The following is a 23,711-nucleotide window of genomic DNA, read 5'->3' as shown; positions in this document are numbered from 1 at the left end:
TAAGAGATAAAGTTGTTTTTAGTTTACAGCAAGAGAAACTGAAACAAAAGTTGTTACAAGAAGCCGATCTTACACTTGAGAAGGCCGTGGAGATATGCCGGGTTGATGAGACAACGAGAGCTCAGCTGAGAACCATGGCAATAACATCGGAAGAAGATTGTAACATACAAGACAGCCATGGAGAAAACAACGAGATTATAACTCAAGCTCTGGGAACCAGGGAGTCGAGACACAGAGACAATTGGAAAAATCAGAATAAGTGTGGTTATTGTGGTACAGCTCATGAACCTCGGAGATGTCCAGCATTTGGAAAGACCTGCAACAAGTGTGGCAAGAAAAATCATTATGCCAGGTTATGCAGGTCAAGGGTGACCAATCCTGTGAATATACAAGCCAGACAACACATTCATGAGTTGAATGTAAGTAATTTAATGATAGGAAAGCTGGATGAAGAAATGAAGGATACACAGATAACAAACAAGGCAGGATGGTATGCTGATATTTCCATAAGAGACTGTATAATTAAGTTTAAATTAGATACTGGAGCTGAAGCAAATGTGTTACCATTTAGTATATTTTCTAGAATACCTGGTGCAAAACAAATGTCTATGAGTAAAGTAGTGCTGGTTGCATATGGGGGAACAAAAATACAACCAATGGGAGCAGTTGAGTTTGATTGTATAACAGCAAAAGGAGTGTATAATCTGTTGTTTTATGTGACAGATTGCTCGACAACCCCATTATTAGGCAGACCAGCTTGTGAGAATTTGGGTTTAATTTATAGGGTAGATATGATACAGGCAGAGGGGTTATTAACACAAGAAAAATTGCTCAGCTTATATCCAGAAGTATTCCAGGGTCTCGGTGAGTTTCAAGGACATCACCACATTCACACTGATCCAACAGTGGTTCCCGTGATCCAAGGATGTAGGAGAGTGCCCTTTGCCATACATGATAGGCTAAAGGATACCCTTGATCAGATGGAAAATATGGGAGTTATAACAAAAGTTGTAGGACCCACAGATTGGGTGAGCAGTCTTGTTATCACTGAAAAAAAGAATGGGTCTCTGCGTATATGTCTTGATCCGCGAGATCTAAATAAGGCAGTGCGGAGACAACATTATACCATCCCAACAGTTGAGGAAGTTTTAAGTCACCTAGCTGGAAAGAAAATCTTCACAATAATAGATGAGAAAGATGGCTATTGGCAGGTAAAACTAGATAAAGCATCATCCAGATTATGTACATTCAATACGCCGTGGGGAAGGTATTGTTTTAATCGTTTACCATTTGGGCTTAAATCCTCAAGTGAGGTTTTTCAACAGAAAAATCAAGAAACATTTGGGCATATAAAAGGTGTATATATGATTGCTGATGATATGATTATAGCAGCTGAGACAAGTAAACAACATGATGAGATTTTACATCAGGTAATGGAAACAGCACGTGTCAAAAACATCAAGTTTAACAAAGAAAAGATCCAGTTCAGGGTAAACTCTGTTAGATATATGGGCCATATTGTGACTGCAGAGGGAGTCAGGCCAGACACTGAGAAAGTAAAGGCAATTCAAGAAATGAAACCTCCCAATGACAGGCAGGGAGTGCTTAGATTTCTAGGGTCAGTACAGTATTTGGCAAAATACATCCCAAAAGAGGCAGAGTTGACAGCGCCATTGAGAAGTCTGTTAAAGAAAAATATGAGTTTTCAATGGATGCCAGAACATCAGAAAGCTTTTGAGGCGATCAAGCAAAAGTTGTGCGATGCACCTGTACTGCAGTATTTTGATGTGACAAAACCAGTTGTTATCCAAGCAGATGCTTCAAAAGATGGCTTAGGAGCATGTCTCCTACAGGATAATAAGCCAGTGTCTTATGCTTCAAGGGCACTCAGTTCTGCAGAGAAAAATTATGCTCAAATAGAGAAAGAATTGCTTGCTGTTGTATATGCAGTACAAAAGTTCCATCAGTATGTGTTTGGTAAAATGGTTCTAGTTCAAACTGATCACAAGCCCTTAGAATCAATTTATAAAAAACCAATAGGCAGTGCCCCGGCTCGTCTGCAAAGAATGTTGTTGCAGCTTCAGAAGTATCAACTTAACTTTGTATATACTCCAGGTAAACTTATGTATCTGGCTGATACCTTGTCAAGAGCTACTGTTGATCACCCTGGAAGTCAGGAAAATCCAATAGGAGATGAGAAAGTGATATACGAAGTGAATACATTAGCCATGCACCCAGATAAAATGGGTTTAATACAAGAAGCAACAAAACGTGATCCCCAGCTTAGGATGATTCAAACATACCTAAACCAAGGCTGGCCAAAGTACATGAGAAAGGTGGCTCCAATAGCAAAATCTTTTTGGCCGGTTAAAGATCATCTAAGGTATAGGGATGGGGTTCTTTTCATGGGAGAAAGAATAATCATTCCGGCAAGCCAAAGACAAAATGTTCTTGCACAGCTGCATGAGTCCCATCAAGGGATTCAAAGAACCAAAGAAAGAGCAAGACAGTTGATGTACTGGCCTGGTATGTCCAAAGATATTGAGTCAGCTGTTGGCAGTTGTTTTGTGTGTGCTTGTTTTGCTCCAAATAATCAAAAGGAACCACTTAAACCCCATGAGATCCCAGAAGGGCCATGGCAGAAGGTGGGAGTGGATATATTTGAACAGGACAATCACTCTTTTCTGTTGGTAATTGACTATTTCTCAAAATACCCAGAAGTAGTAAGTTTACCTGATAAAACTGCAAGAACAGTAATTGTCAAGATGAAATCTGTGTTTGCAAGACATGGAACTCCATTAATTGTGGTGAGTGATAATATGCCATTTGCGAGTCAAGAATTCAAAGTATTTGCGAAAGAATGGGGATTTGAACAATGCTTTAGTAGTCCGGGGTATCCACAATCTAATGGTATGGTAGAACGAGCCATCCAGTCTATAAAACAACTTACACATAAAGTAGGAAAGGCAAGGGGTGATCTGTATGCAGCATTGTTGGAGTACCGGAATACACCTGTGACAGGACTATCATATTCACCTGCACAAATATTGATGGGCAGAATGCTGAGAAGTAAACTTCCCATAACAACTGACTTATTATGTCCTAGGATTCCTATTAACGTGCGTCAAGATCTACAAAGAGCTCAGGAAAGACAGAAACATTTTTATGATCGAACAGCAAGACCCCTCAAACCACTAAGAGAGGGAGATTTGGTATGGATGCAATCCAATAATTGCAAAGAAAGATGGCTTCCTGCCGTTGTGATAGAAAAATGTAAACAGCCTTGGTCATATCTAATAAAGAATCAGGACGGTCGCGTATATCGGCGTAATAGGCGTCAATTAAAACAACGGAACCAAACACCCGAAACTACAATTCAAGGAAATACAACATATAATGGTTCTAAAGGGATGTTTGTGAACAAAAGTGACGCACATGTAATAGCAGATAGAAAGCCAACGTATGTGACATCGCATGGCAGGCCTGTGTTTGAACCTGTAAGGTACACTCCTTAGAAGGATGGTGCTGAAGACCATCCTCAACGATGGGCTAAGTACTAGTGACCTCTGGCCCCATAGAAGACATATTTTCTTACCTGTCTAGTGATGTAATGAAGCTGCCAAGTTTTAATGAGAGACTTTTGTAATTTTGATGTATGATTTTTTTAACACTTTTATAAAATGTATTTTGTTTTGTCTTGTCAGATGTGTAGTTATTATGTATGAAGGGGAGATGTGGTATACTGTGCCTTTAAGCCACACTCTCTGGTTGTTACAGCTGTAATGTAAGAACTACTGATTGCTGGGATATATAGCTTTTGTGCACCCAAAGCCTCAGTAGCCTTCCTAATGTTTGGAATAAACTCTTTCCTACAAGACTCTGCTGGCTGTTGAGCTTCCTTCATACGAAGAATATCACAAATGGGATTTTGGGCTGTATCAAAAGGAGTATAGTGTCTAAATTGAGGGAAATCATGGCACCTCTCTATTCTGCTTTGGTTAGACCTCACCTGGAATATTGTGTCCAATTCTGGTAACCACAGTTTAAAAGAGATGTTAACGGTTCTGGTCCAACTTACCTGTCCGAACGCATCTCCTCCTATCAGCCCACGAAAATCTTAAGATCATCCGGGGAGGCCCTGCTCTCGATCCCACCTGCCTCACAAGCACGGCTGGTGGGGACGAGAGACAGGGCCTTCTTGGTGGTGGCTCCTCGGCTGTGGAACTCCCTCCCTAATGACATCTGGCAGGCTCCATCCCTTTTGAGGTTTAGAAAGAAGTTGAAGGCCTGGCTATGTACGCAAGCGTTTAATGAATGTTAGCGTTGACATGAATTGGATTAAGGCTCTTGCACAAGGTCTGATGGATGACTGGCATATATATTCGGCGTTGCACTGTGTTAAATCTTTTATATATTGTATTTTAATATGTTATTTAACTATTTTAACTGTTTTATTATTTTATTGTATTATGATATACTGGAAGCGATCCTGCCAGTTGTGTAAGCCGCCCTGAGTCCCCTCGGGGAGAAGGGCGGGATAGAAATATTGGAAATAAATAAATAAATAAATTTACAAGCTGGAACATGTCCAGAGGAGTGCAACTAAAATGATCAAAGGTCTGGAGGCTATGCTCCATAGCGAGCATCTTAAAGAGCTGGGTATATTTAGCCTGCAGAAGAGAAGGTTAAGAGGAAACATGATAGTCATGTATAAATATGTGGAAGGATGTCATAAGGAAGAGGGAGAAGCTTGTTTTCTGCTGCCCTGGAAACTAGGAATCAGAGCAATGGATTCAAATTACAGGAAAAGAGATTCCACCTGAACATTAGGAAGAACTTCCTGAGTGTAAGAGCTGTTCAACAGTGGAACTTTCTGTCTTGGAGTGTGATGGGAGCACCTTCCTTGGAAACATTTAAACAGAGGCTAGATTTCCATTTGTCAGGGGTACTTTGATAGTGCTTTTCCTGCATGGCAGCGGTTTGGACTAGATGGCCCATATGGTCTCTTCCGACTCTATGATTCTATGATTCAGACACAGCAAGATAAATAGTGGGGATGTGCAAGAATTCTCTGATTCAATTTGGAACCTGATTTGGCAATTTGGATTGGGACCAACTTCAATTTTTGGACCCAATCCAATGCATGTTGGGCACTGAATTCAAACTGGGATTTGAAAATTAGACCTTTGGAACATATGCATTTGAAAACTAAATCAGTTATATTTTTCAGGTTATATAAATCAGTGCATGAAATTCAGAGACATGGTAGACCCCTCAGAATAAATAATCTCTGGCAAATTACAGACAGGTAGCTCCAGATTTTTTTTTGTGCCATCAATATTTTTTTCCAAAAATAAACAAACATTTTAAAATGCACAGTCAGCTGAGTGCTTAATCAGATCTGTTTGTGCTGCTTTCTGCTTTCAAGGGTCTATGAAGTATCTCTGTTGCTTATTTAATAAAAGACTGTGTGTGGTTGAGGAATTCATTCAAAGAGTGAAAAGAGGATGGAAACACCTAGGCATCCTTTCCTGGTGGGCACAACTCCCCCAATATTGAAAGAATCATGTACTAAAGTGTAATGACTGCCGATGCAGATGGTGCTGACATGTGACATTTAGCTTCTAAGATCATCACCTTCACTTTTTAGACAGAGGACTCCTGGATCCAGATGGGTTGCATTTCATGAAGACCAGAAAGAATGTATTTGTTCAAAGCAAATATTGTTGATTATCTGCCTTAATATTCTGGGTTATATGGCTGTGTGGAAGGGCCCACAACCTACAGCCTCTGGTATTTTCTTCAGTCTCCCATCCAACTACTAACCAGAGCCAATCATGCGTAACTTCCAAGATCAGCCAGGATCGGTTGCCTTCTGATTATCTGGACCTGGCTCACCACTTGGGCTTACTTCCAAGTAAGTATGTAAGGAACACACTGGACCAGTCTACTAATACAGTAATGACAACAATGTCCAGAGAAGTTTAACTGGCCTTCCACCCTGCCCAGCAAAGAGCTCTATCATCAGAAAGAAAGTGCATCCTTTTTGCCTCAGGATAAGTGCCTAGATTAGTTAAGAGAGTAAGTGGAATGACCACACTGGCTCTGTTACTGGTTTCTTTATTTGTTTTTTTTTTTTTGCTGAAATTGTACTCACTTCTTTGGCCCCATCTAAACTGCCACATAATGCAGTTTGAAACTGCATTATATGATCAGTATAGACTCATATGATGTAGCATAACTGCATTGAACTGCATAGTTTGCACTGACCATATAATGCAATTTCAAACTTTATTATCTAGCAGATGGAGCTCTCTCTTCTGTGCCTGAGATGACTACCAGTTTCTCGTCTATTTCCCCTTCCTGCAGTTCCCTATGATGTTGCCATTTATTTATTTATTTATTTACAGCATTTCCGCCCTTCTCACCCCAAAGGGTGGATCACATTGCACACATAAAGGCAAACATTCAATGCCATGACATAGAACAGAGACAGAGACAAGATGCAGGCTGGCCTTGAACTCATGACCTCTTGGTCAGAGTGATTTGTTGATTTGTTGCAGCTGGCTTGCTTTCCAGCCTGTGCCACAGCCCGGTCCTATTGTGGTTGTTAGAGTTGACTAAGGCTGTGCAGCTCTTGGAGTAGTGCATGGATGATGTGATTAGCTGTACAAGGACTATTAAACTGAAGATGAATCCCCATCAAGACAGAGGCTTTGTGGATTGCCCTGGATGGAGCTGCATTCCCACTAAAGGTGTGAGTGCATAGCTTGTGAATGCTCCTAGATCCATCTCTTTTTACTCGAGTCCCACGTGCACTCTGCGACTTGGAGTATGTAACGGCCAGCTTACATCAGTCATGGCCTTGATAGGGCTAATGTAGCCACAGCAGCGCATTGAAGCACTGAAGACTAGCTTAGTTAAAGTTGGCAAAGCCTAGTCACTCACAGAATGACATATGCTGCATTCAAAATTGTGGTGAAATCTGCTAATGTATTTACACCAGGCTTTTCAAGGAAGGGAATCTTTAATTACTTTGATGCGGTTCTGAGCAGCAGTTAAAGGGTTTTTTAAGGGCAGCAGTTAATAGCAACAGTGTGTCATAAATCTTTTTCATTCTAGAACTGAATTGTTGTCAATACTCCAAAAAAGTTGCAAAGATCATCTCTGTGAGAGGGGGAATCCATAGGATATTACTTTCCATGTCATTCTATTAGTTATGGAATATAACTTCACAATGTCAAACTAAATATTTCTAAATAGATTGGAATCCCAACATCAGGAGATGGGTGCCATTTAACTTTTGCTTTCTTGCAAGATGCCTGGAGAACAATATTTTGTGGCCTGAGGGAGCTGTAACAGAACATTCTGAAAAGCTATGGGGTTTTTTTGTCCGATGGGATGATTTTGACAAGAGCATGAAAGATTTAAAGAAAAGGAAGTTGGAGAAACAGAGAAAGACTGAGGGAATAAAAAGTACTGGAGAACTATAGTACAATACCTAACTAGCAGCAGTTTGGAGGCCAAAGAATGATGGGATGAGCCGGACTACAGGTGCTCACTGCTTCCTTCCCAGGGTCATGTAAAACCAGACCCAACTAACTTAAGAAACCACTAATTTGCCTCCCAATCAAGGAAAACTGATTTACTGGATTTCAGTTCCATCTATGTTGTATTCTGTATTTATTGACATTAATTGATGTTATTGATTTATTGATGTTATTAAAAGAACTTGTGATTTTAAGTTACAAAATTTCAGAAGGTGACTTCTTGATTTCTCTAATACTCAGAAGATGCCTGCATCATCTAAGGAACCAAGAGCTTCTGATTCTGTTAAGTACCCTTGAAACATAATTTTCTGAGTATGAAAGAAACCCAAAGAAAATTGTGAGACATGAAAAAGGTAAAAGGAAAATAACTTTAAAAGATGGCAAAATTTTCTTTGAAGGGGTTGAAGATTGTGTAATTGAGAAGAGGCAATTTTGTTTGATTTTGATGGAGAAAATTTTCTAAGATAATATGTATCAAACTCAAGTGGATGTCTGTATAAGATTGCAAGAGGAGTTACATTTCATAGAATCATAGAATAGTAAAGTTGGAAGAGACCTCATGGGCCATCCAGTCCAACCCCATGCCAAGAAGCAGGAAATCGCATTCAAAGCACCCCCAACAAATGGCTATCCAGCCTCTGCTTAAAAGCCTCCAAAGAAGGAGCCTCCACCACGGCCCAGGGGAGAGAGTTCCACTGTCAAACAGCTCTCACAGTGAGGAAGTTCTTCCTGATGTTCAGGTGGAATCTCCTTTCCTGTAGTTTGAAGCCATTGTTCCGTGTCCTAGTCTGCAGGGCAGCAGAAAAGAAGCTTGCTCCCTCCTCCCTATGACTTCACGTATTTTTACATGGCTATCATGTCTCCTCTCAGCCTTCCCTTCTGCAGGCTAAACATGTCTTAGGCGGATATTAATGCTAATAACTGTTACTTGGTTTAATAACTTGTGAGATTTATCTTCAGATCTGTAACTGGTCAAAGAAAAAGCTGTGCCTGAGATGACCAGACATCAGTTGATCTAAGTCTGAAGGGGATATTTACATATACCAGAAGGCTTCACACCTATTTCAAATGGGCAATAACCCACCAAAAAAGGACTAGCCATTGGTAACTGTGGCCAAGATTTATAGAAACATATGTGGCATTTTAAGACTTTGGCTTAGACTGCATCTCAAAATTATTGTGAGATCTTTAGAAGACATTCCCAATAAAATGAGCTCTTCTTCCTACAGCTCTTTCAGCTAGACATGGGGATCTTTTTACTCTTACCTACCTACTGTTATTCTGCTCCATTCTTGATCATTCAAGCTCCACCCCCATTCCAAAGAAAACCCCATTGGCTGTTGCTATGTACGGAATCCTTCGCCTCTTCTTCCAATTCCCATAGAATGATATTGCCATCTTTCTTTTGGCCTTTCAACAATGGGAGAAGGTTTCCATTTCTGCAATGAGACAACAGAGGATGTACTTCATGGGACTTCTTCCTCTGTCTGGTAAAACCGCAAATGCTCTATCTTGGCTGCTTATGATATTCTTGAGGAATTTTCTGACAGAGACTGCAGGGCAGACACCACCAAGAGGCTTTAGATATGCCTCTTACGAAGTAACCATCCCAAGGAAGCTGACTCCCAGATATGGACAGCGCCAGCACAGAGATGCTACCTACTTTTTGCAAATTGAAGGGGAAAGCTACTTTCTGTATCTCAGGCAGAAAAGGGGCTTGGTCCCTAAACATTTTCCTGTCTTCACTTACAAAGAGGAAGGGGATCTCCAGGTGGACCATCCATTCATCAGAGACAACTGCTTCTACCATGGTGTTGTGCAGGGTAAGCCTTCTTCTCTGGTCACACTCAGCACTTGTTTAGGAGGACTCAGAGGTATCTTGAGATTAAAAAATGAAACATATGAAATTGAACCTGTTCCAGCATCTGACACCTTTCAACATGTGGTTTATCGCTTGGAAGAAGAAGAAGAAGAAGCTATCCATATGATGTGTGGGCTGACAGAGGAAGAGCAAAAACATCAAGAGGCTATGATGTGGAACAGAGAGAATGGAGTAGCAGAACATGATTTCAACAAAAACTGGTGGACACACACTAGGTATGTGAAGGTGGCAGTTGTGGTGGAACATGAACGATTTGTGAAGTTTGACAAAAATGAAACACTTACTACTCTACACATTCTGAATGTTATCCATACTGCAAATTCTCTGTATGACCCACTTCCTCTTCGATTGTCTCTAGCTGGGCTTGAGATCTGGTCCACCAAGAATCTCATAGAAATTGCTGACACCATTAATGACACACTATTGTCATTTACACGCTGGAGAAGAGACTCCCTTGTTCAACGGCTACAGAATGATGCTGGTCACTTATTTGTATACAAGAGGTTTGGAACTATACATGGACTGGCATATCTAGGAACAATTTGTGATAAGCATTGGGGATCTGCTGTGGAATCATACATGACTTCCAGTTTATTTCATTTTTCTAATACATTTGCTCATGAATTAGGTCATGTTCTTGGTATGAAACATGATAAGAAGTACTGTAATTGTGATCGAGATGCCTGTATTATGTCTGCAGTTCAAGCACCTACTGATCAATTTAGCAATTGCAGTTATAATTATTATTTCAAACTAAAAAATTCTTTTTGTTTGTTAAGTCCACCAGACTCTGAAAAAAAAGATAAAATAAAATACTGTGGCAACAAAGTGGTGGAAAAAGGTGAGCAATGTGACTGTGGTTCAAAAGCTGAATGTGAGTCAGATCCATGTTGCCAATTTAATTGTACTTTCTATTCTGGTGCCAGTTGTGCTTTTGGACAATGCTGTGCCAACTGCCAGTATCTCCAAGCTGGATCCATTTGCCGAGAAAAAACTAGCATCTGTGACCTTCCTGAGTACTGCAGTGGAACTTCAGTATGGTGTCCTGAAGATGTTTATGTACAAGATGGTACCCCATGCTATGACAATACATTTTGTTATCATGGAAAGTGCAGCACTCATAAAGAACAATGTAAAATGATCTTTGGCAACAAGGCAAGAGTTGCTTCAGAAAGTTGTTTCAGAGACGTTAACGCTCAAGGTGATCGCTTTGGTAACTGCGGACGTACATATGGAACTTATAATAAATGTGATACTAGGAATATCCTGTGTGGCCGAATCCAGTGTGATAATGTGGATGAAATATCTTTTTCGGAGAAGCACCATACCATAATTCAGTCATCTTCTCTCAATGGTCAATGTTGGGGTATAGCTTACCACAATGGAATGGACTCAGCTGACATTGGAGCAGTGCGGGATGGCACTCCTTGTGGCACTAACATGATATGTATTGATGGGAAATGTGTGAGTATCTCCCTCTTAATGTATGACTGTAATGTCACGAAGTGCAACAATCGGGGAGTATGCAACACTTATAAACACTGCCATTGTGATTATGGCTGGTCCCCTCCAAACTGTCTATATAAAGGATATGGTGGTAGTACTGATAGCGGACCTGCTCCATTACAGAAGCGTATCATCAAATTTAGTAGAACACAAATTATTATAGGAATAATATTTCTTATTTTCTGTGTTGCTTCTTGGGTTGGTGCAGCTGTCTATCATTCAAGAGGAGGATGATGCATCTGTTTAGATGGCAGAGGATAAGATTCTACCCAGCATAAGAGGCTTCCATAGATTGCAGCAGTGCCCAGTACCAATGTGTCAAATATGTACACAGGAGGAAAAAAGGCAAGAATGTGCTGACAGTGCATAATGCATGTTTTGAACCATATATTATTTCCAAACTGTGCATGACCTTGGACATAACCTTGAAATGAAATAGGATGTTGATCACAACAGGTCTGTATCGTGGCTGCAGTTTAAGCAACCACTGATATATTTAGCAGCTGTGGTTAAGGGGACAGTTTCATACAAGAAATACCTTATTGACTATTAATCCCACCACATCTTGATAAAATATATAAACTGAAGTACTGCGCAAACAAATTACTGAAAAATGGAAAATGTTGTGATGCTAGTTCAAAACCTCAATGTGAGTTGGATCCATTTTGTTAATCTAATGGTATGTTATGCTCAGGTGCTGCCTGTGGTTTTTGCTAGTGCTGTATCATATCAGTATCTTTCTAGTTCGGTCCACGTGTACACAAAAACTAGGATCTCTGATTTTCATGAGCCATGCTGTAGGGCTTCAGAATGATCCCCTGAAGATGGTGCCCCAAAGTTGATATATGGTGTTGTCATGGGAGTTGCAGTAATGAGCAATGTGGAATGATAATAGGAAAGAAAGCCACTGTTCAGTTAGAGGATTGCTTCAAAGTGCTCACAACAATCATTTGGACTACTCTGGCTTTAATCATGGAATGTGTTAAAATAAGTCATGCTGTGACTAACTTATATAACTAAATCCTTTACTAGCATGTTTAGAGGAACCTGCTTTGATGGAAAACAGTGTCCATAATCCAAGCAACCACTGGCAATAATGAGCAGTGTGGTGAGGGAGTGGAACAGGGAGAGATCATATTAGATCACTGAATGATGGCACTCCCTGTGGCACTGACATGTGCATTGATGGGCAATGCGTGAGGGTGTTCATCAGGAAATCCGAACTCACAAAGAGCATGCAATGCCCACAAATATTACCATTGCAATTATAGATGGGCCACTCCTGAGTAAGTAGGCAGTCACTAGAGGCAGAAATGATGTGGGCCCTTTCTGATACGGAACTTCGTAGCAATTTGTAGTAATTATTGCAAGAACTGTGTTAGTCCTTTCTGCTGCTGTTGTATGGGTAGGCCTCCATCTGTATGTCAAGAATCAACTGACCTATTATCTTAAAGACTAAGTCCAAAAATCCACCCTACAGCCACCCAGTGGGAAGCAAGTCCATAACAGATCACAGAAATGAACTGTGAATGAAGTACACAAATCATAAAATGGAAATAAGGGATATATTGAACCTTTTTTTAAAAAGCAACCTCTAACTTTCCTGGTAAGAAAGGTAAACAATGATTTATATTATTTCTAGCATACAACATTTCAAAAAAGTAGTTAGTTTCCAGGAAAAGTCATGACTATTGTTTGGTTTATTTAAATAGAGATGTATTCAAGGTAATCCATGCATTTAAGATAGTCCATAAGAATTGTCAAACAATATATTTTAAATTTAATATTCATGTTCAAAGCCTAAGTTTTCCAAAAGTCAATTAATTATTTGCTGTTTTAAAGGTTTTGGATATGATATTGAATTTCCAAATTTCCACAAAATGCAAACTGTAACACAAATGAAAAGAGAAAAAGACTAGACCGTGTCTTGTCTTGTTATCACCATTTCAATAGTAAATGCAAAGGTAACATTGTTTTGCTTACCCTGGTAAAAAAGTTGTTTTTCTCTGAAAAGGACTATAGCCCATATTTCCCTAAATTATTCTGTAGGACTAGAGAGGTGTATTGCTTTCAGTTTTGTGCAATGCACATTCTTACAGACATTATATAAATATATCTTTTTACATAACACATTAGAGTGATTTTAGGATCTGTTGGAAACTGGTATCTTCTCACCCTGTCAATTAAGTTTAGATGCTGTTTCCAAACTCATCCACTATTTGGAGATATCCAAAATTTAAAAATGAGATCTACATTGGAGGAGTGACTTCCCTCGCAAATTAAAATTACTGTGATAAATTATGATAATAGTATGGTGTCAAATACTACTGATAAAGTTTTTTTAAAAAAATTGTACTGAATAAAATTTGGTGGCTATGTTATTAAAGATGTGGGACTATTTTTGTTTGTGCGTTTGTGCACTATTTTACCTTATGTGCATCTTTCTGTAACATATGTTTGTTCAATTATAGTCCATCAATAAAGAAAGTATTACATTAATCAGACTGTGAGTTGTCTCAGTTATTATCTGACTTTTGATTTATCTTGTAGTTGTCAATATTAATTAGAGATATGGTTAATCACATGCAGACTTGAGAAAGCTGAAAAAAGGGTGAAGACTAACCTAAGTACAGGCAGTCCCCGAGTTACAATCATCCGACTTAAAAATGACTCATAGTTAAGAATGGGGGTGAGACAACAGGAAAAAAGAGAAATCTATTCCTTGGAAGGGAAATTCACTCCTGAAAGAGTTATCATGGGGAAAAGGTACCTCAACTGAAGCTTTATCACCAATCTTTGTTTTCACAGAAAGCCTTTAAAAGTCACAATAATCACAGGGACTGAGAGGTGAAACAAATACCACAGGGTGGTGTGTGTGTGTATGTATATGTATGTATATAGTTGCACCTCAGACAGAGTTCACCTTGCCCTTAGGATCAACTAATAATCCAAAAGTAGTAGTAGTAAAACAGTTTATTGAAGAAAATACATATAAAAAGGGAAAAATCACCAAAAGGAATAAGGAAGGTGAAATCCAAAAGGTAACTAGAAAAGGTACATATGAAAAACCACAACCAAGCTGGTGAAGAGTGAAAGCATTTCAAATAATCCAAATAATCCAAATGGTACAGGAAAACAAGAATCAAAACATGAACATGAATCCAGGAAAACCAGGGCTATAAGAACTTCTTAAAACATGAATCAAAACTCCCAGGAAGTAAAACATGAGCTGGCATTCTTACTATTCAGCAGCATTGCCTGATCTAAAATCTCAACGAATGCTCTCTGATTTAAGGACTGCAAGGCATGAAAGCATTTCTTTGACCTTGAGGACTCTTTCTCTGTGCTTCTTTCGCATGGATTTTTTATTTTATTTCCTGCACCTGATGTTTTCCCCCCTTAGACGCAGTCTGGTATCCCTGTCTGAACCAGCTGTTCCCTCAAAGGAGCTATCTTGGTCTGTCTAGTCCTTATCAGAGGTTGATAAGCTCCTTGTGGGTGAAAGGTCCTCTCCCTGTCTGCTGGACTCCAAAACAGTTCCACTTTCAAACTCTGTCTCAAAGACAGAATCTCACTCTGAAACCCGCTCCTTTTCCTCATCTAAAGAACCATCTATCACTCTCCCAGGCTCTGAAACCCCAATCCCCTCATCTTCATCTGGCTGAACCACAACACACACACACTGTTGGAGTTACATTTAAAAATGTACCTGTTCTGACTTACATATAAATTCAACTTCAGAGCAAACCTACAGAACTTGTCTTGTTTGTAACTTGGGGACTGCGTGTATTGTTAATCTATCATTGGAAACTGTGTTGAGACTGATAACAAAGCTACTACAATTACTAAGATGATACTATAATTTTCTACCCTACAAAGTGCTTTTTCTTTCCAGCAAAGTGACAGGAGGATCAGTGGGAACTGAGGTCCAGATGTGCTCTGGTGGGTCTTTCTTGTATCTTCAACTTTACAAGTCTTAAAAGTAAAACAAAAACAAACAATCAAAAATCTGTAGAAGTATAGCATAAGAAGAAAGAGGCAGTGCAATCTCAAAACCCCTGACTGCATGGGAAAGTTAGCTTTTCCTTCCTCCCTTGGCTTCTTCCCCTCCTCTTACCCTCTTCCTCTTCTTCCTCCTCTACTACTTTTTTTAGGGGGTGGGGTGTTGCAGCTTGGGCAGGGCCGGCCGGAGATATTTTTTGATGTAAAGCGGGGGTGCTGAAAAGCGCCCCCGCCACCGGCGCCCTGGCCCCGCCCAGCGTGCCCTGGCCCCGCCTCCCACGCTGCGTGGGAGGCGGGGCCAGGGCGAATAGTGAGGGGGCGGGGGCCAGAGTTGGCCCCGCCCCCCGTGCCCTGGCCCCGCCCCCCACGCAGCGTGGGAGGCGGGGCCAGGGCACGCTGGGCGGGGGGGCGGGGCCAGAGTTGGCCCCGCCTCCCACGCTACCCCCGCTCGCCCGTCTGGCCTTTTGTAGCAGGCCAGACTCAGCGGAGGTTTCTCCAGGCCGCGATTGCGGCCTGGAGGAACCTCCGCTGAGTCTGGCCTGCTACAAAAGGCCAGACGGGCGAGCGGGGGTAACGTGGGAGGCGGGGCCAGCTCTGACGCCGCTCCCCCCCCCCCCCGCCCAGCGTGCCTTGGCCCTGCCTCCCACGCAACGTGGGAGGCGGGGCCAGGGCACGCTGGGCGGGGGGGCGGCGTCAGAGCTGGCCCCGCCTCCCACGTTACCCCCGCTCGCCCGTCTGGCCTTGTGTAGCAGGCCAGACTCAGCGGAGGTTCCTCCAGGCCGCAATCGCGGCCTGGAGAAACCTCCGCTGAGTCTGGCCTGCTACAAAAGGCCAGACGGGCGAGCGGGAGTAGCGTGGGAGGCGGGGCCAGCTCTGACGCCGCTCCCCCCCCCCCGCCCAGCGTGCCTTGGCCCCGCCTCCCACGCTGCGTGGGAGGCAGGGCCAAGGCACGCTGGGCGGGGGGGGGGAGCGGCGTCAGAGCTGGCCCCGCCTCCCACGCTACTCCCGCTCGCCCGTCTGGCCTTTTCTAGCAGGCCAGACGGGCCAGGGCGCACTGGGCGGGAGGCGGGGCACCGTCAGGGCGGTGCCCCGCCTCCCGCCCAGCCTGACGGCGCCCCCCCGGGCCTGCGCCCGAGGCGGCGGCATCAGCTGCCGCATGCGTGGGGCCGGCCCTGAGCTTGGGTAAGAGAAGCAATCACATGAGATTTGCGTTTTGTTGGTGCTTTTTCTAATTTAAGTTTAATTTACCCCAGTTTTAAATTTCTGTATTTGATTTGTGCAAATACAGTAGAGTCTCACTTATCCAACATTCTGGATTATCCAACGCATTTTTGTAGTCAATATTTTCAATACATCATGATATTTTGGTGCTAAATTCGTAAATACAGTAATTACTACACAGCATTACTACGTATTGAACTATTTTTTCTGTCAAATTTGTTGTATAACATGATGTTTTGGTGCTTAATTTGTAAAATCATAACCTAATTTGATGTTTAATAGGCTTTTCCTTAATCTCTCCTTATTATCCAACATATTCGCTTATCCAATGTTCTGCCGGCCCGTTTATGTTGGATAAGTGAGACTCTACTGTACTAATAATTTTTCTCTCACACATGCATACTCTTCTTTGCATTGCTGTTGTGTGCCTTCCGGTTTCTTCCTGTAAAGTGGCTCTATTATATGGTTTTCTTGACAAGACATGTTCAGAGTGAGTTTGCATTTGCCTTCCAAGGCTGTGAGAGTGTGGTGACCCAGGGTCACCACAGCTGAAGAGGGATTAACCCATGTTCAAACCACTACAACATTATGGCTCTCAAAATCTGTCTCTTTAAGATCATGCACAATCTTAAATTTCATGTGGGTTTATATGAGCATTGTTATTCTGAGGATGATGAGGAGAAGAAAAGGAACAGGGAAAGGAAGGAGACAGACATCTCAATGCACACAAACACTTAGAACTTGGATCAATCAACCTGCCAGGTTTTTCCACCTTAGTAGCAACAGAGCTGGGCATGAGCTGACTTGTGAACAGGGACAAGGGTAATCTTTTTCAGCTTACCTTGTAGCTGTCGAGACATATCCAGAATAATATTCATATTTCATTTTTCAGTATCTCATGTATTTCTTGTGTCTTGGTGGCATAGTAGAAAAAAGCAGGCTGGATTTATTGGTGTCACCCCTTGGTAGGAAACTCTTAAGAAAACAAGAAAGAAAGTTTTACACTCCAACAGGACATGACTGGGAAATGTTCAGCTCCCAAGTCACTTCGTTTTCCAAAGATCATTTCAAGATGCCTGTGTTCCCTATTTGTAGCTTTTTGCAAAAATTCAACCACACCACCATAGGATTCTATCTCTTCTTACCATGTTGAAACACCTACAGTAACGAACAGCTTGTTTCTGGGCCCAATTCAAGGTGTTAGTCATGACCGATTATGGCATAGGTCCACACCATTTAAAACACTCTGTATCTCTGTATGCCCCTGCCAGTCTTAAGAACTCGGGGAAGATGTTCCTCTCGGTCTTGCCACTATCACAAGCCTGTCTTGGTGGGATACTTTTCACTGGCTGCTCCCAGTCTGTGGACTTTCCTTCTTTGCGGGGCCAGGCTGACCCCATCTCTACTCTCATTTTGGTAGCGAGCAAAGTCTTTTTTGTTCAGTCTTTTTGTAAGATGTGCAGGCTTTAAGTATAACTTTGTTATGCCTTGAAATTATTTTGTATTTTTAAAAATGTAATGGTTTTGATATCATAATTTCATTAACTGTGTTTTAATTTTTATTGTCAGGTTTTTAGATCATCCCGCATTTTGCTTTTGTAAGGCATCATCATCACCACCACCACCACCATTGGAACCTGCCACAGACTGTTTTTCCTCCCAGAAGATGCTTTTGATTTTTTGTTTTGAAAATGTCTTTCTTATATTGAAATATCCCTTAGCATAATGTAGTAAAATATCCTCATATATCTATAGAAGTATAGGCCATTTGGGACCTTTTTAAAAAGTCAAAAGATAACAGATTGGCTGTAGCGCACTGTGCCTAACCCCGTAAGAATTTCCCATCAAAACTACCTCTTCTTGCTGTAGCTTTTTCAGCTACATACCTCTGAAGCCTCTTTTTATTTTCACCCAGCCACTGTTATTTTGTTCCATTATGGATCATCCAGATTCCACCTCCATTCCAAAGAAAACCTCAGAGGTGCATGTTTGAGGTTTTTGCAAGAGCATGGTTGCCTGTTCAAACCTTGGATCAGGATTTTGGATGAACTTGCTTTCAGAGTGTTGTAGCATGCTAGTTAAGACCCTTTCCTAACTTTTAACTTTCTCTTTCTCCCACCCCACCCCCCGACCCCATTCAAAAACCAGGTAGGAGAGCATAACATTTTATACCCACCAAGGACACAGATTCCCCAGTGTACCATATTTGGGCTTGGCAACTAGGAATATTTTGTACCCCTTTCACTCCTTCTACTGAACTTGTGATTCCATCTTTGAAGTCCCATATTCAACCATCACCAGTGGATGCCAGTAGCTGTCCTGTAGAGATTAAGTAATTGTTTTCAACTGCAAAATGTTTTTGAAAGATTAATTGAAAAACTACATTTAAGGGAGAAAGGGAATCTGGAATAACTCAGGTTCTTATCTTGTGCAAAAGTGCACAAAGTATAAGTGTAGTCTTAAATATTTTATGCAGTCCTCAAACCCATCTAACATCTCAGAGCCACCAAATCCCACAAATTGCAATGTGTTTCCACATACATATATAAAAAAACGACAAAATGATAAGTCACACTCTTGAAGCAACAGCATGCCCTTTAACACTCCAGTGCCTTCTCCTCCCAACTGGCTAGAAATGAACCCAAACAAACAAAGAAGTGCAACACTAAACTTACATTAGCCAAATATGATGCATGCTATGGCAAGTGCATGGGCAAGAAATATTGTCCCTACAGAAGTTGCCTAACTCTGGGATAGAGAATGACAGGGGCATACATTTGGTGGCCTCATATCTACTAGCTCTACATCAGAAGAAGACCTGACTTTGACACCTACTCTATCCTTGATATCCAACATCCCTTAACTAGGCACTCTTTAATAGTCAAGGTGATAAGAACATACTTTTTAAAATAGCACTGTATCTAACCAAATAAGAGTTTCCCATCAAAACTAGCTTGTCTTGCTGTAGCTCTTTCAGCTAGATACTTCTGAAGCCCCTTTTTGTTCTCACCCAGCCACTGTTGTTCTGTTCCATTCTGGATCATCCAGGCTCCACCTCCATTCCAAAGAAAACCTCATTGGCTGTTGCTATGTACAGAATCCCCCCTTCTAATTCCTATGCAGCCATGTTCATACTTTCCTTTTTGCTTCCTAGCCACAGCTGTGTATTTCTCCTTTTGCCATAAGATCCCAGATGACATACTTAATGGGACTAATTCCCCTTTACAGGAAAAGGACAAGTATTTTATCTTGTCTCATTATCATGCTTTTCAGGAATTGTCTCACAGAGACTACAGGGCAGATACCAACACAAGGCTTTGGATATGAATCATATGAGGTGACCATCCCAAGGAAACTAACTCCGAGATTTAGAGAACAAGAATCTCAAGGTATCACGTATCTTTTGCGGATTGAAGGGAAAATCCACATTCTCTATCTCAGACAGATACAGGGCTTGTTCCCTAAACAGTTTCCAGTTTTCACTTACAAAAAGGATGGGGATCTCCAGGTGGACTATCCATTTATCAGAGATGATTGCTTCTACCATGGTGTTGTGCAGGGCATTCCTTCCTCTCTGGTCACACTCAGCACTTGCTCAGGAGGACTCAAGGGTATTTTACGATTAAAAAACAAGATGTATGAAATTGAACCTGTTCCAGCATCTTACACCTTTCAACATGTGGTGTATCATTTGAAAAAGAAAGAAGATGCAGTCCATATTATGTGTGGGTTGACAGAGGAAGAGCAAAAACGTCAAGAGGCTATGATGCAGAAGGCAGAGAATGAAGTAGTAGGAATAGATGCAAGAGGAATGTGGTGGACACATATCAGATATGTGAAGTTAGCAGTTGTGGTGGAACATGAACGATTTGTGAAGTTTCACAAAAATGAAACGCTTACTACTCTACATGTTCTGAATGTTATCCATACTGCAAATTCACTGTATGACCCAATTCCTCTTCAGTTGTCTCTAGCTGGGCTTGAGATCTGGTCCACCAAGAATCTCATAGAAATTGCTGACACCATTAATGACACACTATTGTCATTTACACGCTGGAGAAGAGACTCTCTTGTTCAACGGCTACAGAATGATGCTGGTCACTTATTTGTATATAAGAGGTTTGGAACTATACATGGATTGGCATACCTAGGAACAATTTGTGATAAGCATTGGGGATCTGCTGTGGAATCATACATGACTTCCAGTTTATTTCATTTTTCTAATACATTTGCTCATGAATTAGGGCACATTCTTGGTATGAAACATGACAAAAAATTCTGTAGTTGCAATCGAGATGCCTGTATAATGGCTACAGTTCAAGTACCCACTGATCAATTTAGCAATTGCAGTTATAAAAATTACTTGAAATTAAGGAATTCACATTGCCTATTAATTCCACCAGACCTCAATAAAATTTATACATCCGAATACTGTGGAAACAAAGTGATGGAGAAAGGTGAGCAATGTGACTGTGGTTCAAAAGCTGAATGTGAGTCAGATCCGTGCTGTCAATCTAATTGCATTTTGCGTTCAGGTGTCAGTTGTGCTTTTGGACAATGCTGTTCTGAGTGTCATTACCTTCCAGCTCAATCCCTTTGCAGAGAGAAGAATGGCATTTGTGATCTTCCTGAGTATTGCAATGGGACTTCACAGTGGTGTCCTGATGATGTTTATATTCAAGATGGTACCCAATGTAGCAATGGTGCATTTTGTTATCATGGAAACTGCACTACTCATAGTGAACAATGCAAAATCATTTTTGGCAACAAGGCACGAGTTGCTTCAGAAAGTTGCTTCAGAGAGATTAATGTTCAAGGCAATCGCTTTGGTAACTGTGGAATCAGATATGGAATTTATAACAAATGTAACGCTGAGAATATCCTATGTGGACGAATTCAGTGTGATGGTGTGGATCTCTTGCCTTCTTTAGAGAAACAGAATTCTATAATTCAGTCACATGCTGACAATGGTGAATGCTGGGGTACAGTTCATCATCGTGGAAAGGAGACAGCTGATATCGGAGCAGTGAAAGATGGTACTTCATGTGGTACTGACAAGATGTGTATTGAACGGCAATGTGTGAATGTCTCCCTCTTGAAATATGACTGCAATGTCTCCACATGTCATAATAGGGGAGTATGCAACACTCTCAACAATTGTCACTGTGATTACGGATGGGCCCCTCCCAACTGTCTAAGTAAAGGCAACGGTGGCAGCATTGACAGTGGACCCCCTGCCCCACAGAAGTATAATATGAGTTTTGCTAGAATACTAACTATTGTAGGAATTGTATATATTTCTTCTGTTGCTCTTGTGTGGACTGGTGTGATTGTATATTTCAGGAATAAGTTGATAGATCAGTTTAGAAGACTGAGGACACAATTTCTTCCAAGAGAGTTAAATCAGGAGGAAAGTACACAGTAGATAAAAGTAATAACTAATGACCAGTGTTTTGAATATATGCATAGGAAATAATGTGCAATATGCAATTGAAAGTGCAAGATTTGAAATATTTTTTTAAAAGCTATATTCTTCTAGACACATTGGTTTATAAAATTATTGGTCTTATCAAGAGTGAAGAAATCCTGGACTATATGTTGAAATTATCTACAATCTATACTTCATAGATACCAATTCATTTAGCCAATCTGGGCAAAAATATGTCCTGCAAACATTCGGTCCAAACTCCCAGTTATCAGTTTTCTCCCCTAAAATCCATAAACAGGTTTTGTGCATGATCAAACACAATTTAATATTTTCTGCTTCAACATAGAATTGCAAACACATACCCCAATATATGTGGAACAAATGTTAATTACTCTAAGTACAAATGTTAGAATGTAAAAGGTGCAACTTAAATATTGGAATTACAAATATGAGCATGCATATAATGCATATCACCTCCTGCGATCCAATATAAGTGCAACAACAGTCAAGATATCACCAATGCCAAGAAGACTTCATTTTATTTTCAATCATTGTTTCTGATTAAACTCTGTTGACATCCATCAGTGTATATTTAACTTTGTGATGTGAAATGATCAGCAGGAAAAAAATCATTTATTTGTAAATCAATGATAGTTTTTCACCAATAATGGAAGTTTTCCAAGCAATGTCAATTTTTTGACATTTAAAATTGTTTTGACTGAGCAAAGAAATTCATATTTGCCAATATTACTAGGGGATATGCAACCCAAAATAGGTAAAGAAGTAGTCCAGGAATACCTGGCTACTCTAAATGAATTCAAGTCCCCAGGGCTGGATGAACGATGCCCAAGAGTATTGAAAGAACTAGCAGAAGTAATTTCTGAACTACTGGCAAGTCTAAGCAGACTTCTACTGCTTTTTTTTTTTAAAGGAACACATACACCTAGTATCTTGAAACATGATGTTAACAATCTATTTTGGAATGTCTATCTACAGTTATATTATATATCAAACAAGTCTTGTGAAAATTACTACTTCTAACTGAGCTAAGAATTAAAAGAGACATGCACAATAAATGGAAAGGGGGGATCATCAAAGAGGAATTCAAACAAATAACCAGCATATGTAGGGGAAAGGTTGGTAAGGCTAAGGCACAAAATGAGGTCAGGCTTGCCATAGAGATTAAAAACAATAAAAAGGGGTTCTTTGGTTAAGTCAGGGGGAAAAGGAAGAAAAGGGAAATTGTAGGGCTTCTGCTTACAGGAGGTGGTGAAATGCTAACAGAGCTGCTCATAGAATCAAAGAGTTGGAAGAGACCTCAGGGGCCATACAGTCCAACCCCCTGCCAAGAAGCAGAAAAATCGCATTCAAAGCACCCCATCCAGCCTCTGTTTAAAAGCCTCCAAAGAAGGAGCCTCCACCACAGTCTGGGGCAGAGAATTCCACTGCTGAACAGCTCTCACAGTGAGGAAGTTCTTCCCAATGTTCAAGTGGAATCTCCTTTTCTGTAGCTAGTCTCCAGGGCAGCAGAAAACAAACTTGCTCAACACCTTCTTTGCCTCAATCTTCTTCCAAAAAGAGATTGGTATTCAACCTGAGCAACATGGAGCAGATGAGGTAATAGGGGACATGCAACCCAAAATAGGTAAAGAAATAGTCCAGGAATACCTGGCCACTCTAAACGAATTCAGGTCTTCAGGGCCAGATGAACTACATCCAGGAGTATTGAAGGAACTAGCAGCAGTAATTTAAGAACCACTGGCAATTCTTGGAGAACAGGAGAAGTCCCAACAGGCTGGAAGAGGGCAATTGTTGTCCTATCTTCAAGAAGGGGGAAAAATAGGACACAAATAATTACCACCCTGTCAGACTGACATCAATACCAGAAAAAACCATTAAGGAGGCAGACTGCAATCATTACTAAAAGTCAACATAGATTTCTCAAAAACAAGTAACCCCAGACTAATATTTTATTTTTATTTTTTTTGATAGGGTTACAAGCTTGGCAGATGCAGGAAATGCTGTGGATGTAGCATATCTTGGTTTCAGTAAGGCCTTTGACAAGGTCCCCCATGATCTTCTTGCAAACAAATTAATAAAATGTGGGCTAGATAATACTAGT

At 40.9% G+C, this 23,711-nt stretch overlaps 2 protein-coding genes across 2 annotated transcripts; both read left to right on the top strand.

Moving 5' to 3' along the window:
* Positions 1-3,976: 3,976 nt before the first annotated feature.
* LOC107983309 (disintegrin and metalloproteinase domain-containing protein 21) lies at positions 3,977-15,109 on the top strand. The gene has a single exon (XM_062968074.1). It carries the CDS (start codon positions 8,995-8,997, stop codon positions 11,170-11,172), a length of 2,178 nt encoding a protein of 725 aa, XP_062824144.1. The 5' UTR covers positions 3,977-8,994; the 3' UTR covers positions 11,173-15,109.
* A 2,597-nt stretch (positions 15,110-17,706) lies between these two features.
* On the top strand, positions 17,707-23,709 carry LOC100554703 (disintegrin and metalloproteinase domain-containing protein 21-like). Its single transcript, XM_008118159.3, has one exon. The coding sequence runs from the start codon at positions 19,355-19,357 to the stop codon at positions 21,584-21,586; it is 2,232 nt and encodes a 743-aa protein (XP_008116366.2). The 5' UTR covers positions 17,707-19,354; the 3' UTR covers positions 21,587-23,709.
* Positions 23,710-23,711: the final 2 nt, after the last annotated feature.

Source organism: Anolis carolinensis, chromosome 1, assembly GCF_035594765.1.
Source record: "Anolis carolinensis isolate JA03-04 chromosome 1, rAnoCar3.1.pri, whole genome shotgun sequence".
In the NCBI taxonomy this organism is placed as follows: Eukaryota; Metazoa; Chordata; class Lepidosauria; order Squamata; family Dactyloidae; genus Anolis; species Anolis carolinensis.
This window is presented reverse-complemented; position numbering and strand designations above follow the sequence as displayed.

Bases quoted from the DNA above. Each gene is read 5' to 3' on its own strand.
- LOC107983309 (XM_062968074.1), top strand. From the start codon at position 8,995: ATGAGACAACAGAGGATGTACTTCATGGGACTTCTTCCTCTGTCTGGT.
- LOC100554703 (XM_008118159.3), top strand. From the start codon at position 19,355: ATGACATACTTAATGGGACTAATTCCCCTTTACAGGAAAAGGACAAGT.